General features: G+C 34.1%; 1 protein-coding gene across 4 annotated transcripts in view; it reads right to left on the bottom strand.

Moving 5' to 3' along the window:
• LOC118191758 (Golgi-pH regulating cation channel) overlaps positions 1-17488 on the bottom strand; it is a 240620-nt gene that overhangs the window by 31782 nt on the left and 191350 nt on the right. For all 4 annotated transcript variants that reach the window (XM_085809783.1, XM_085809784.1, XM_085809785.1 and 1 more), the window contains one exon: positions 15999-16061. In XM_085809783.1, the coding sequence (XP_085665909.1) occupies positions 15999-16061 (63 nt within the window). The remainder of the gene's footprint in view (positions 1-15998; positions 16062-17488) is intronic.

Raw genomic sequence — 17488 nt, 5'->3', positions numbered from 1 at the left:
GCAAAGATTGATCCTAAAGACTGGGTATCATGTTTATTGATTTTAATGCCATCTGAAATCATTCAACTAATTGGGAAAGAATATGAAGAAAATTTTGAGGATTATGAGTACAATTAATGCCATTTTATTCAAGAGATTTAAATTAAATCCTGAAAGCTTTAGAAAATAGTTTGTGATGCACTAAAAGAGCAATGAAAAATCATGGAGGGATTTTTGGCTATGAAATTACAAGTTATTTTGAAGAATGAATCAATGGCCTTAAAAGTCACAGACTTTGGCAGGTTAAAAGACCTCATTATCACAGACCAAATTACAAAAAGAGTGCCTCATGAAGTAACAGACCACCTTCTTGGCGACTGAGTGAAGTTCATTTCTCCAAACAAATTAGCGGATAAACTTGACAAATATGACTGTGTTCGCAATACTTCAAAAAAGACTGATGGTAGTCCATCGAAAGACAAAATTAATGAAAAGTGGCGGCCTTGTTCTCCACTTCCAGAAAGGACTTCCAAAAACAAATCATTCTCTGTTCAGAGCACACCAAGAGTAAACACTTCTCGTAAGAATGACGAGCCACGAAAGCCAATTTTCAAACTATAAAGCTATAATTAATTATAGCTATGTTAAAGCTATAATTGTGGGAAAGAAGGGTCATACATGTAAATTCTGCACTAAAAATTAGATACCAAAAAATATTCCTGCAACAGTACAAAACAATTTAATTCAAACACAAACAGCCCTTGCAGAAAAGGAAAAACCAGAAGTGCTACCTGTCAAGATGTCTATTCCCGTCTCAAAATCCGTGGACATACCTAGCAACATAGATGACTTGAAACTTGTCAAAGTTAAAAGCAGAGATACTGTTCTAAATGGAATCGTAGACACGAGAGCACAAATTTCAGTAGTCCATGCGAGACTGGTCGACGACATATCTTGCGAAGGAGAAAATAAAATAGATATCTTTTCTACTTTTAGTGAGAACAAAATTACTCCACTGAAAACTGATGATAATCTTCATGGCAGTGTACCCATTACCTGTGCTGTTTCAAAAAACTAATTACCGAGTTCTTCAGCTTATGAAATGCTCTGCAAAAATATGCACTGTGTCACAGTAATCATCAGTTAGAGATGTACCTCTCTTAGAGTGCGAAGAATCAGAAGAACCCTCACCAGTTGAAGACACTTCAGATTTAGCTGTTGTTAATCAGATTTCCCAAAGAGACATAGAAACTATGAAAACAACAGACAAAACAAGACTAGAATTTAGAACACTTCAAGAACAAGATGAGACTTTGAAAAAGTGTTTTGAATGGGCAAATAAGAATGAAAATTCATATGCTTTTGATAATGGCATATTACTTCACTCTGAATATACTTATGGTGTAAACATTCAGCAAGTTGTGTTGCCTTTAGGAAAAAGAAAGGAAGTTCTGAGAATGCCACATGAAAATCACTCTTGTTGGATACCTCAGTGAGAAAAAGACAATTCAACGAATCAAGTACTCATTCTTTTGGCCTACTATTAAGCTAGATGTTAAAGTTCTGCAAAAATTGTAAAGAATGCCAATTGAGAAGGACAATTACATACAAAGATAGAATCCCAATTCAACCTATCATTAGACCGGAAACACCCTTTGAAGTATGGAGCATCACAGACTGTATTGGACCATTAGAACCTCCATCTGGTAGAGGTCATTGGTTTGTGATGTGTGCAGTTAACCTATGCACCAGATTAGAACCTCCATCTGGTAGAAGTCATTGGTTTGTGATATGTGCAGTTAACCTATGCACCAGATGGGCAGAAGTCACTCGCATCAAAGAGATAAGTGTAAAACCCTGCCCCCCAACATGCAAAGTTTTGATGAGGAGTTTTTCTCAAACTGGATTTCCAAAGATGATTTGTTCTAACTAGGGAACTAATTTCACAGCAAAACTCACCCGAGCTTTTGAGGACCTCCTTGGTGTAACTCTACGAATATCCATGCCAGGACACCAAGAGAGTACGAGTGCTGTCAAATGTTGAACTAGAATCTTAAAAGGGATGATGAACAAAAATGACCAAGAACATATGAGAAGTTGGGAATTGCATCTTCCATATCTCCTGTTTGCCTACAGAGAAGTGCCACATAGCACCACTACTTTGTCGCCTTTCCAGATGGTGTATGGAAGAATACCATCAGGACCTTTATCCTTGTCCAAAGAGATCTGGACAGGTGAACATAGCATTCCAGTCACAGCTTCCCATTGAAATTGGAAATTATCTACAAGATCTTTTACAAAAATTAAGAAAAGCTCGTGACATTGCGTCAGCAAACTCCAAAATATCTCAAGAGGAATACACTTCAAGATATAACCTACATTCTAAAGAAAATACTTTCAATGTGGAGGACATAGTCCTCATGTTAATGCCCATCATCACCGCATAAATTGCTCAACATGTGGCAAGGACCAGCTACCATAATCGAACTTACAAGGCCACACGGAAAACAGAAGTATAAGAGAACTCCACATAAATAAGTTAAGACCTTATATTGCTCGTGTAGATCACGTTGGTATCATTTTTTTTATCAAGATCAAGACTTTGGAGATATCCACTATGCACCAGTGGATCCTATGACTGCTGAAGATATCTGAACCCACTTACAAAACTTGAAAGGTGACTTAAAACATTACCAATGAAAACGACTATTTAAGATATTAAAATCTTATGCCGATTAGTAACAAACTGGGACAAGCCAATGTCAATGGTCATGACACAAAGGTTACAACAGACTATAATCTGAAAAGATTAAGACCTTATCATGTGCCTGTTTCACTTCAAGATGAAGTTGACTGCCAAGTTAAAGAACTGTTAGAATGGGATCTTATAGAACGCAGTGACAGTAAATGGGCACATCTTGTGGTATGTGTTGCCAATTGCCAGAATGGTAGTGTTAGACTGTGCATAGACTTTAGGCTAAAATAGCTTTAGAGTTCCTGACGCCTATCCGATGAAGATTGCTGAAGATTTACTCTTTGAAATAGGAAAAGCCAAATTCATAACAGTTCTCAATTTAACCAAGGGATACTGGTAAATCCCGATGAAAACCAAACCTAACAAAGCATTTGTCACTCATTCTAGCCATTACCAATGGAAAGTTCTTCCTTTCGGTTTGAAAAATGGTGGATGTACCTTTCAATAATACATGGATAAAGTACTTGCAAACCATAAGAAATACCGCCGTTCATACGTTAATGATGTGGCAACGTTTTCTGAGACATGGAATGACAACTTCCATTACATCGACCAAGTGTTTCAAACTCTGAGAAATGTAGGTCTAATTGCAAATCTAGAGAAATGTGATTTTGGAAAGAGTCATGTGAAGTTTCTAGGTCACATAATAGGTTTTGGAACTCACTCTCCAGATCCTGAGAAAGTTGAAGTCATCCGGAATCTGTCTAAGCCTACCACTAAAAAAGGAAGTTGGAAGTCTTTTAGCGCTAGCATGTTACTATAGAGATTATATCACAAATGTTTCTGAAACAGTTTTGCTTCTAACAAACCTTAAAAAAAGGGTGTTCCAAATAATATTACTTGGGACTCTAAAATGCAAGCATCTTTCAAACTTAACGAAGACCTAATTAAAATGCCCTACCTGCACACTCAGGACATCGACAAGCCTTTTCAACTCTATACAGATGCATCTGCATTTGCACAGCATGTTTAGTTAAAAATGCTGAACATGGCAAAGAAATCCCTACAGCATTTTTCAGCAAAAAATTTACTCCATGTCAACAACGATCGTCAACCATCAAAAGAGAAATGTTTTGCGTTATCGAAGCCTTGAAAGATTTGACATCTGAATTTTCGATGCCAAAGTGCAAATTGTGTCTCACCACAGTCCCCTCACCTACTTGACCCAAAGTACCCCTCATGGTGCTAAACTGTCTCCTTCAGCCTTAGCATTACAACGTTATAACATGACTGTGACATACTGCAAAGGCAGTTCACACGGGAAATCTGATGCCTTAGGTATCAGTTACCTCATAAGGAGAATTAAATAATAAAGAAAACTTATTCTCATAATACAAAAGCAAAATATTTCCAATAGTATTAATTTAATACTGTAGTATTAACTTCTGATAGAGTGAATATGTTATATACAGTCAAAAGTCGTTAATCTGGACTCGTCGGGACTTCGGCGATTCCGGATTATAGATCATCAGTTTAAGTCTCGTAAGATGGCATGCAGAAATTCTAAAATTAAAAATATGAAACCGTAATTTAGGAAATAAAGAACAATTATGATCTAAAGGGTATCAAAATTTACAAAAAAAAGCTTAATATTTATTTGTTTACTTTATTAAACATTTCTTTCAATGTAAGTTGTTTAAGTTGCTTCATTTTATGTGATAATACTTTATCTTTAATTCTATAAACAGACATAATTTCTTGTTCAGTTACAAAGTTCTGCTGTTCAAGTCCCATTAATTGCTGTGCCGAGAATACCGACTAACTTGTCAATCAAAATTTTTTCGTTTTCACTAACCTCTCTGTCACATTCTTCATGTCTTTATCCATTTTTTGCAGCAATTCCACTTTTTGTTTGTTGGACATCAAAACATACTTTCGTTTTGTAGATCCTTTGGAAGTTCCAGCATCGGAAATTCTTTTTGACATAATCGAAAGTTCAAGTTTACTTTTATAAAATTGCTCTTACAGTCTGCAAAAAATAATAAGCGGGATCCAATTCGAAGATTAGAAACAACGCAATCATTAACATTAAGTGAAATAGATAATTAGATAATTTTAGCTTACACCGTCTGTTATACATTAAACGCGCAGGCGAAAACGTATTCTGCACTTGCGCACATGCATATGCGCAGTAGTCAAGGTCTTACGCGCACGCGTAAAACGCCTGTGCGCATGTGCCAACGCGGCGCATGCGCAGAAAGTTTTTAGCGTTGAGGTCCGGATTATAGATCATTCCGGATTATGGGTGTCCGAATTAACGACTTTTGACTGTATATATATATATATATATATAATTTCATATTAGCATCTGTTCATTAAATCATTTTATTTGGGGGAGCTGCATATAATGGAGCTCTAACTTATTCCTCATTGTTTTGAAAAGGAGCAGTCTTGCATTTTTTTTTTTTTCCCCAGTTACTGCATTTTCAGACTCTCTCTCTGAACTCTGAGCAGCATCGTCTCTTGGGTGACGAATGTGCTTCTCGTAGAGGGACTTGTAAGGATCGTTAGTTATAAATAAAAGAAAACTGTGTTATTTCGGTATGGCAACATAAAAAAAGAAGATTGTGACTTAAAAAATAGAGACAGTAGTGTCAATCACGAACAGAGGAAGAAATGAACACTGCTTAGTTGTGCTAAAGGTGTTTGTTAAATTGAAAGCCAAACGACTGGATTTATGAGTTCATGTGACAGAATCCTAGTCATCCACTGTGAAAAAGAAAGTCCTACTGAAACTGTTCTCATAAAATTTACTTTCCTCAGAGAAACAATGAAAATGAGAGTAAATTCTTAACATTGACATTTAAAATAATGAAGCGTTCAATCATTTTTCATGAATATTCTGTAATGCATATATGGAACTCCACCCCCTGAAGTTACAAAAGCTTTGTTGCAGTTTTAATTGCAATTTATTTTCTTTCTTTTCTTAAATACTTGCATTTGAAGTTTTAAACAAGTATAACACTGAAACTGCTATTCAAGTAGTAGACATTTTATTAGTAAATTTGTTATAATACGAGTTAAGAGGTATGAAAATATTTCTGTTGCACTGACGTACAATATTACAATTTGAAACATACAACAAAGATGCAATATATTCAGCAATAATCCGTCAACTTCCAGGGACAAACAATCTGCATGATAATTTTCAGCTAATTATTTTACATACACATATAATACTGCACTGTGATTCTCCATACTTTTCTCATATTTACATATATTTTGTAATGCTGTATTATACTTCCAGTTCTGAGTAATTATGATGCTTGTAGTTTATTTTTCACAATTAATTTATAAACTTACAATGCTCTAATTTTTATACCATTTCAGTACTGCTTTTCAAATGGCTTAGCTAAAGACTGTCAGTCCTTGAAAAGTATTTTTCCATTTTTAATACTATACATAATATGCACAATACTGTGGCTAAATATTCTTATTTTTACATTATTACTGTACATTTTTAAATAACTGTTCGAATTCAAATTTGATATAGTTTTATACAACTAGTTTAAGTATACAATAGCTAAAAATATAATCATTTAATAAATTTGAGGGTATTAAAAATATCCAAATCTTATTAAATGAGGACTTACAGCTGCAGCAGATGGCAGTGATAATAAATAAGGAAATGTTTTTTCTCCAAGGACAACAAGAACATGATTAAAAAATACAACTACATTTTTACTGCTGTAATGAAACACATGTGAAAAGAGAAACAGCATGAAAGTAAAGCAAAACTAACTAAATTAAAAAATAAATAAATAAAATAAGTGTACATTTTTAATACAAATTTAAATGAATACCACAAAGAAAAGAAATAAAACACCAAACCATCTCATAATTTGTGAAAAAGTAATAAGAAACAAATGCAGAAACTATTATATCTTGAGCCAAAAGTGCAATCACAGATAGACAAGAATAGATAAATCAAAACAAGAATAAAGAATCCAAGAATCCTAGAGGACAAGAATAAATAAATCCAAGAATGGAAAATGAATGGTTATGCAATCTTCAGACATGCAGTACCATAAAACAATCAATTCAACCCATTTCCATGTTTCTGACCGAAGAAATGAATAACAAAATGAGTAACTCGATTTTAAAAAATAGTATATTAATTTAATTTTTTTTTAAAGATAAATAATAAAAGTTACACTCTTTTGAAAACTAAAAGGAGGGACACCTTGAAGAAAGTGAAAGAGTTTGTTGAAATTAAATAAGCAAAAATCTTATACACAGGTTAAAAAAAAAAAATTATTAAAATTCAATCCAACAGGACCCAACAGTGGCTAGCGACTGCACACAGAATGTTCTAGTCAGTAACTGGTGAGTCACACCTGGTGGCGATGGATGCTTGTAAATGTTGAGGTACGGAGCAATAGGTTCTTAATAATCATGTGAAACATTCTGCCAGGCATTCATCAACTGTTATTCCAGACCTGAAAATTTTGGAGTGACTGAATCTGGTGGCCTACCATATCTTATAAATGATTGGTGAAAGTTCTGGTGACCTTGCTGGCCAAGGAAGAGTATCAAGAGCTTGGAGACAGTCGAGAGCTATGCCAGCTGTATGAGGTCTAGCATCATCCTGTTGGAAAATGGCTCCCACATGATGTGCCATTAAGAGTATCATAAACATCATTAACATATTGTTGAGCTGTTAACGTTGCATGCAGAATGACTAGGGTCAACCTGCTGTCATAAGAGAAAGCACCCCACACCATCGTACGAAGTGTAATAGCTATGCGCCTCTGAAAAACAATTCTCATTAGTACTGTTGGCACCAAGCCCTTCACACACAGACTAAACGATTACCTACTCTAAGACTTAAGCAGTATCTTGCTGAACACTATCTGATGTCATTTGGTTGGCAACTATGATCACTAGCTATGACACCACTCCAGATGACACTGTCGATGTTTGTGGGATCAATGCAAAGATTTTAGGGGCTAACGCGAGCACAAACCTATCTCAGGCACGTGCCATGAGACATCAGAAGGTGCCACAGGTGGTATGGAAGAGGTTGTACCATACTGGATAGTGGACAATGAAGTCACTGAGGAAGTTCAGGCCTGTCATACAATCATTTGATCTTGCTTCGCATTCAAGCACCTTCACCTCCAAACAGCCTTGATTCTGCCAATGAATTTGTTGCAGCACTTTTTCACAAATGTGTCCATACGGTGCAGGTGGCAACCTACTGTTGAGTATGAGCAACCCACTAGCGCATCCATACTGCAGTAGAAATGTGTGCTATGACTGAAGTTAACGCAAAATAGTGCTGGAAATTTAATTATTTGCATACAAAATTTCAAGATTTTTCCCCCCAAAAGAATGTATTTATTATTATTCATCTGCACATTATATGCCCCAAACTACACAATACTAGCAACAAGACAAACAAGTTCTTCACTGAAATAGCTGTAATTAATCCACCAATTTATATACATAGTGACCACAAAAGTACGTACCCTGCCTTATGTTCGCAACTATTAGTCGTAGAAATATACTTCCAGTTAACAAAAACATTTAAAATGGTGCAAAGATTCATGTTTTTATATTTTTAAATAATAAAAAATAATCTTGTGTAAAATATGAAATTAACTTTCCCTCTGATCGGAATACTTACAGTTAAGAAAATTTTCTAAAACTAAAACTAAACTCTGGTGCATAACAGCTCTAATGCGCCAAGGCCTGCAGTGCCCAAAATCTGCTTTCTTCACCGTGGGCCCCGGGGTGTGTAAGCATATGCCCTGAACAAGCGGTCAGCTTGGTCACACGACCCCCAGTACTTAGTCCCCAAGCGAACTTGGTACTCATTTTATCGACCCAAGTGATGGAAATTAAGGGATGAAAGGCTGAGTCAACCTTACCCAGCTCAGGACTAGAACTCCGGACCTGTGGTGCTGCTGCGCGATGCGCTAGCCACTGCACCACCAGGCCTCAGGAAAATTTTCTACTTGTTATAAAAAATAAAACATAGTTTGACTCGCATATAACAAATCTGGCCAAGATATATAAAAATCTGAAATCATATTCAGGGGCCATACACAGAGAGAGAAATGTTTGCATTTCTATGTAACTAAAAATAAAATGTCATTTAGAAAAATATTTCTGATAATACATGATGAGCATTTCTATGCAAATTACTGTCAAAAATACTGATCAATATACATGACCTCCATATTTTTCAAAACGGAGACCTCACTCAAAGCATCTTATAGAATTTGTGTTTCAGTATAAGCATGTAGCCAACCCAAAATATTATTTGTATTAATTAAAAATGAAAAACATTGCATTTTAATAAAATTTTACAGTTACCAGATTATGATTCTAAAGTAATAAAACTTCATGAGTATATTAACATATTTTTAGACTTTGAAAATTTGTAAATTACTTGTGATAAAATTCTTTCAGCATGCTATAAATATAACAAAATTTTAAATAAAGACACAAAAGAAAGCCCTGAATGGCATTTAAGCAGGAAAAAAATCAACCTCCATTTGTTCTACTTACTATTTATCAACTGACCCTTCAACGCAAATTCAAAATGGCATCAAATATCATAAATTTTGCAGTTAAATATCTTGGTCAATTTTTCCCATATGTGAGACAAATATTTTGTGTTTTATTTTTTAAAACATGTACAAAGATTTTCTAATTATAAGTAGAGAGACCAAAGAAGCACATAAAAATGTGAATTTCAAATTTTATATAAAATTTACATTTTTAAATTACAGAAACATGTATCTTTGCATCATTTAACACTTTTTTTTAATCGGAAGTGTATGTCTACTACCAATGGCTCTGAAAATAAAAGCCCAATAAGAACTTTTGTGGACACAGTGTTGAATAATATGTAATAAAACAATTTTCTTCAGTACGGTAAATTTTCTCACTTACCAAATGGAAGCTGACCTAAATTATTCAAAACTAAATTAATAAATAAATTAAATATGCGTATTCCAAAAGAGAGTACTTTAAGTCATTTTGCGAATGTTATATAGAATTTTCCAAGTAGGAGGCAGACATTCAATGAATATTTTTTTAACCCCTTTGCGCCGGGTAGCGCAAACACGTGCTTACCGCGGAGGACGGCAGTTTTTTACGCGAGCGTCTGTCCAGGGCCGGGGGCTTTTTTGCTATTAAGATTAAATCCATGAAATTTCCAAAGTATCAACGCATTGTTTAATAATGCTCTATAGAGTATTTAAACGGCTTATGCTTTATAGATATTTTTATATATACTTTAATTACCTTATTTCTTGTTTAAATGCATATTTTACACATTTTATTTTCATTACTCACCATTTTATGGCTTTTAACATTATACATCTGAAGACTAAATATATTACTTAAAATTCTCTTTTCATATGAAAAATTTGAAAACAGGGATCTACATACAGTCCTACGTTACATTTCTTGCACTCATAATAATTTAACGTTTTGGAGGATTTTTCCGGGAATGTGAACAAACGAAGCATCGTCGTCTCATTTTCTTATCAGTCTCTTTTGAGCAAAGTTTTGGAAAATTCTGCCAATGAATTTGTTGCAGCACTTTTTCACAAATGTGTCCATACGGTGCAGGTGGCAACCTACTGTTGAGTATGAGCAACCCACTAGCGCATCCATACTGCAGTAGAAATGTGTGCTATGACTGAAGTTAACGCAAAATAGTGCTGGAAATTTAATTATTTGCATACAAAATTTCAAGATTTTCCCCCCCAAAAGAATGTATTTATTATTATTCATCTGCACATTATATGCCCCAAACTACACAATACTAGCAACAAGACAAACAAGTTCTTCACTGAAATAGCTGTAATTAATCCACCAATTTATATACATAGTGACCACAAAAGTACGTACCCTGCCTTATGTTCGCAACTATTAGTCGTAGAAATATACTTCCAGTTAACAAAAACATTTAAAATGGTGCAAAGATTCATGTTTTTATATTTTTAAATAATAAAAAATAATCTTGTGTAAAATATGAAATTAACTTTCCCTCTGATCGGAATACTTACAGTTAAGAAAATTTTCTAAAACTAAAACTAAACTCTGGTGCATAACAGCTCTAATGCGCCAAGGCCTGCAGTGCCCAAAATCTGCTTTCTTCACCGTGGGCCCCGGGGTGTGTAAGCATATGCCCTGAACAAGCGGTCAGCTTGGTCACACGACCCCCAGTACTTAGTCCCCAAGCAAACTTGGTACTCATTTTATCGACCCAAGTGATGGAAATTAAGGGATGAAAGGCTGAGTCAACCTTACCCAGCTCAGGACTAGAACTCCGGACCTGTGGTGCTGCTGCGCGATGCGCTAGCCACTGCACCACCAGGCCTCAGGAAAATTTTCTACTTGTTATAAAAAATAAAACATAGTTTGACTCGCATATAACAAATCTGGCCAAGATATATAAAAATCTGAAATCATATTCAGGGGCCATACACAGAGAGAGAATGTTTGCATTTCTATGTAACTAAAAATAAAATGTCATTTAGAAAAATATTTCTGATAATACATGATGAGCATTTCTATGCAAATTACTGTCAAAAATACTGATCAATATACATGACCTCCATATTTTTCAAAACGAAGACCTCACTCAAAGCATCTTATAGAATTTGTGTTTCAGTATAAGCATGTAGCCAACCCAAAATATTATTTGTATTAATTAAAAATGAAAAACATTGCATTTTAATAAAATTTTACAGTTACCAGATTATGATTCTAAAGTAATAAAACTTCATGAGTATATTAACATATTTTTAGACTTTGAAAATTTGTAAATTACTTGTGATAAAATTCTTTCAGCATGCTATAAATATAACAAAATTTTAAATAAAGACACAAAAGAAAGCCCTGAATGGCATTTAAGCAGGAAAAAAATCAACCTCCATTTGTTCTACTTACTATTTATCAACTGACCCTTCAACGCAAATTCAAAATGGCATCAAATATCATAAATTTTGCAGTTAAATATCTTGGTCAATTTTTCCCATATGTGAGACAAATATTTTGTGTTTTATTTTTTAAAACATGTACAAAGATTTTCTAATTGTAAGTAGAGAGACCAAAGAAGCACATAAAAATGTGAATTTCAAATTTTATATAAAATTTACATTTTTAAATTACAGAAACATGTATCTTTGCATCATTTAACACTTTTTTTTAATCGGAAGTGTATGTCTACTACCAATGGCTCTGAAAATAAAAGCCCAATAAGAACTTTTGTGGACACAGTGTTGAATAATATGTAATAAAACAATTTTCTTCAGTACGGTAAATTTTCTCACTTACCAAATGGAAGCTGACCTAAATTATTCAAAACTAAATTAATAAATAAATTAAATATGCGTATTCCAAAAGAGAGTACTTTAAGTCATTTTGCGAATGTTATATAGAATTTTCCAAGTAGGAGGCAGACATTCAATGAATATTTTTTTAACCCCTTTGCGCCGGGTAGCGCAAACACGTGCTTACCGCGGAGGACGGCAGTTTTTTACGCGAGTGTCTGTCCAGGGCCGGGGTCTTTTTTGCTATTAAGATTAAATCCATGAAATTTCCAAAGTATCAACGCATTGTTTAATAATGCTCTATAGAGTATTTAAACGGCTTATGCTTTATAGATATTTTTATATATACTTTAATTACCTTATTTCTTGTTTAAATGCATATTTTACACATTTTATTTTCATTACTCACCATTTTATGACTTTTAACATTATACATCTGAAGACTAAATATATTACTTAAAATTCTCTTTTCATATGAAAAATTTGAAAACAGGGATCTACATACAGTCCTACGTTACATTTCTTGCACTCATAATAATTTAACGTTTTGGAGGATTTTTCCGGGAATGTGAACAAACGAAGCATCGTCGTCTCATTTTCTTATCAGTCTCTTTTGAGCAAAGTTTTGGAAAATTCTGCCAATGAATTTGTTGCAGCACTTTTTCACAAATGTGTCCATACGGTGCAGGTGGCAACCTACTGTTGAGTATGAGCAACCCACTAGCGCATCCATACTGCAGTAGAAATGTGTGCTATGACTGAAGTTAACGCAAAATAGTGCTGGAAATTTAATTATTTGCATACAAAATTTCAAGATTTTTCCCCCCAAAAGAATGTATTTATTATTATTCATCTGCACATTATATGCCCCAAACTACACAATACTAGCAACAAGACAAACAAGTTCTTCACTGAAATAGCTGTAATTAATCCACCAATTTATATACATAGTGACCACAAAAGTACGTACCCTGCCTTATGTTCGCAACTATTAGTCGTAGAAATATACTTCCAGTTAACAAAAACATTTAAAATGGTGCAAAGATTCATGTTTTTATATTTTTAAATAATAAAAAATAATCTTGTGTAAAATATGAAATTAACTTTCCCTCTGATCGGAATACTTACAGTTAAGAAAATTTTCTAAAACTAAAACTAAACTCTGGTGCATAACAGCTCTAATGCGCCAAGGCCTGCAGTGCCCAAAATCTGCTTTCTTCACCGTGGGCCCCGGGGTGTGTAAGCATATGCCCTGAACAAGCGGTCAGCTTGGTCACACGACCCCCAGTACTTAGTCCCCAAGCGAACTTGGTACTCATTTTATCGACCCAAGTGATGGAAATTAAGGGATGAAAGGCTGAGTCAACCTTACCCAGCTCAGGACTAGAACTCCGGACCTGTGGTGCTGCTGCGCGATGCGCTAGCCACTGCACCACCAGGCCTCAGGAAAATTTTCTACTTGTTATAAAAAATAAAACATAGTTTGACTCGCATATAACAAATCTGGCCAAGATATATAAAACTGTTGCAAAGTTTTGGATGTCTTTCAGTTAATCTGAGCGATTAGTTAATATTTTGCATCATTTCTGCTATTTAATGCCCTGTTAAACATTTTCGACGCTTCGACATTGCAACGGTAAAAACAGAAAGAATTCACGTCTAACAAGATCTAATTATTATCTAAAAACTGAACTGCAAAACGAAATACCCAACGCTTTAGCGAAAATAAAACTTCTCTACTTACAAACAACTACCACGTGAGAATTTAAAGAGACGTCATAAATCACGCCATTCGGAAACATTTATTTCCCCTTTTGTTTATATAATCAAAAACACATGTATGTGAGTCATGCTTCTCTCATTTCGAGTAGAAGGTCTAATGTACATGTATCTGAAACCAAATGGACATCCAGTGACATCTTGTGGCAGAAATTATAGTTTTTAAAATGTTCCAGGACACTGGCACAAATACGTGACGGTCGGGGCTGAAAGGGAAACACTCTGGCACGCCTGCGTGTCCGGCGGGAAGTGAGTGTGTTCGTTGCTGGCATGTAGATGTGACAGCCGGCGTGAAGGGGTTAAACTTTCCAAAAAAAATTTAATTAAAATTAGTATATATTATTTCTTAATTTCAATTACTCACTTAGTATTGTTCATTGTGCTGGTATGAAATCAGGTGACTCGTTGAAATGATTGCTTTCTAATACTGCACCCCCAATGAAGAAAGTAAAAACCAATCAATTTCCATCCTCTGTTTATTTGTTCGCCCATTTGACTGTAATTACATTTTTAGCCCAAAATATAGATGTCCCCATTTATGTTTTTTAATTTTTTTAATTTTAGATTCATGTGACAATTTCTTTCTTTTCCATTCATCACTTATATTTAAACTGAAATACAAAATATGGTCAACTCATATCAGTATGACCTTTGAGATAACAAATTGTTCTAATACAATAACCAATAAAAAATTCCAAACCAATTTTCCATAAGCCTATCTTCCATTTCATTATACAGTCAAAAGCCGTTAATCCGGACTCGTCGGGACTTCGGCGATTCCGGATTATCGAATTTTCCGGATTATAGATTATCAGTTTAAATCGCGTAAGATGGCATGCAGAAATTCTAAAATTAAAAATATGAAACCGTAGTTTATGAAATAAAGAGCAATTATGATCTAAAGGGTATCAAAATTTACAAAAAAAAGCTTAATATTTATTTGTTTACTTTATTAAACATTTCTTTCAATGTAAGTTGTTTAAGTTGCTTCATTTTATGTGATAATACTTTCTCTTTAATTCTATAAACAGACATAATTTTTTGTTCAGTTACAAAGTTCCGCTGTTCAAGTCCCGTTAATTGCTGTGCCGAGAATACCGACTAACTTGTCAATCGAAATTTTTTCATTTTCACTAACCTCTCTGTCGCATTCTTCATGTCTTTATCCATTTTTTGCAGCAATTCCACTTTTTGCTTGATGGACATCGAAATATACTTTCGTTTTGTATGATCCTTTGGGAGCTCCAGAATCAGAAATTCTATTTGACCTAATCGAAAGTTCAAGTTTACTTTTATAGCATTGCTCTTACAGTCTGGAAAAAATAATAAGCCGGACCCAATTCCAAAATTAAGGAACAACGCAATCATCAACATTAACTGAAATAGATAATTAGATAATTTTAGCTTATACCGTCCGTTATACATAAAACGCGTAAGCGAAAACGTATTCTGCGCTTGCGCACACGCAAATGCGCAGTCGTAAGAGGTCTTACCGCACGCGTAAACGTCGACGCGCATGTGTCAACGCGGCGCATGCGCAGAAAGTTTTTAGCTTTGAGGTCCGGATTATAGATCATTCCGAATTATGGGTGTCCAAATTAACGACTTTTGACTGTAACAATAATTTAATACAGCACCCCTTCTCATGAGAACATAGACAGTTGTTTAATTCCACTTATACAGTCCTAAAATATAGCATGTCAGGTGAAATTTTCATTTAATATTATTGCCTGATACAATGCATATGGAATTTTCAGTACGTATATACTAAAATAACCACACATATTTACTAAAAACATGCTTAAAACTGTAACTTTTTTCAAAATAATAATGAAGATTGAGGGTCAATTTTTTTCATAGCCTAGCATGTATGAACTACCAGCCCTGAGGCTATGCTTTCCAGGGAGATCATTTATCACACTAAAATAACCATGCATGCTGTTATGTTCATAAAAATTATCATCTGATATTTCCATTAAAAAGGAGCTTAACTGGAATAGTAATGGGTGGCTGGGGTATTATGCAGTGAGGTATTACAAAATTTGTTTTTAGTTAGCTAGAATGAGAACAGAGATCTATTAAAACACAAAATAGGTTTCATCCATTTCAAAAAGGCATCGTTTATTTTTCACATAACTTAGAAATTCATTTTAGTATGCTTAAAAAATTGTGCATAGCTGAATGCTTACCTGAATGACCACTGTAATTTATACTCTGATACTCAGCATAAAAGACAGCTTTCTCCATTAACCCTTTGAAAGAAGAATTAAAAGCAATATTACCAAAAAGAATTATGAAGTTGTCCAACTGTAGGCTCAGCAAAAGCAAATGTCATAACATTAGTAATGTTCATAAGTTTTCTTATTAACAACTACATTTTTTTAACTAAAAATTGTGGATTTTTGATACAAATTCAGTCAAGCATATTGTAAAAAATTCCATGCTAAAGATACATGAAAATTTTACAAAATTACAGGGAAAGAAATTTAACACAGGAAAAACTTGAGAAATCAAAATCAAAATTGTACATGACTATATGTATATAGTACATATGTTATTAATACAACCACCTTAACAGAAGGCAACGAAGTTTTGAAATGTGCCATACTTTGCAACCACACACAAAATAATTCTTCAGTTTTAACAAGGAAAATTACCAAATCCAAATACAGTTTTCATTTTGTATTCAAAGCTTTAAATTTTACTAGGCAATTTTTTTTTTATTTTTATTTTCAACTCGATTTTGAAAAAAAGCACTTGTGAGACTTGAGCGCAATGAAAGAAAATGTGGTAACATGTTGCTGCAAACTTGCTAAACGCTCTTAATTTATTCCTAAACAGATCAGAATAAATTTCTACCAGAACCAAAAGCAAAGGCCTGCTTGCAGGCATCAGTGACTTCCCTAAACATTTGCTACCCCTCTTAATGCACACACACACACACACAAAAAAAAAAAAAAAAAAAAAATCTATAAAATGTTAGAGCGACATATGGAAATAAATAAATGCTATGTATTATTTTTTTAATACTATTTTAATTCTAACATTTTAAAATCTTATTTTGCTTGTTTTTCATAAGCAAGGTTATTGAAGACATATTGGAAGATTGTTTCATTATTTCAATTGTTCTTCTCCTACAAGATACCCACTTTAGGTCTTAGATGCTTCTTAACCAATTTGTATTTAGAAAAACTCCTCTCACATGTAACACTTAAAGCAATTGTGAGGAAAATTCAAAGAGGAATTAAAATATTTGGAATTTTACTTTGGAAATATTTTGCATTTGCCTGAAAACTTTCAAAATGATTGTCTTTCCATGTCACAGTTTCATTTCCCCAAGCTGTAACAGAAATAAAACTCTCTCAGTAAGAATTATGACATTAAGCTCATAATTTATATTTTCCATTCAAAATCTTTTTGATGCAGTCAGGAAGGCATAGCAAGAACATGAAACTATTGAAGTCTCCCAACAATTTCTTTGACAATTCAGTCCAATGTAAGAACAATTCTCTCCACAGTTCAGTTTCTTATCATAATTTGACATCTCGTGATTTTTCACCTCACCAATAAATGAATGGATAAGATGGCTGGATACAGGTAGTTTGAAGTTGCTGTTAAATCCCAAACAATGTTTGGGATGAAGAAAGCACACATTGGAACATGAGGTTGCCTTCTATGA

The sequence above is a fragment of the Stegodyphus dumicola genome, chromosome X2 (assembly GCF_044657685.1).
Source record: "Stegodyphus dumicola isolate Sdum_Otavi_A_Nest chromosome X2, ASM4465768v1".
Taxonomy (NCBI): Eukaryota; Metazoa; Arthropoda; class Arachnida; order Araneae; family Eresidae; genus Stegodyphus; species Stegodyphus dumicola.
Note: the sequence above shows the minus strand (reverse complement) of the source record. Positions and strands in the feature narration are given on the sequence as shown.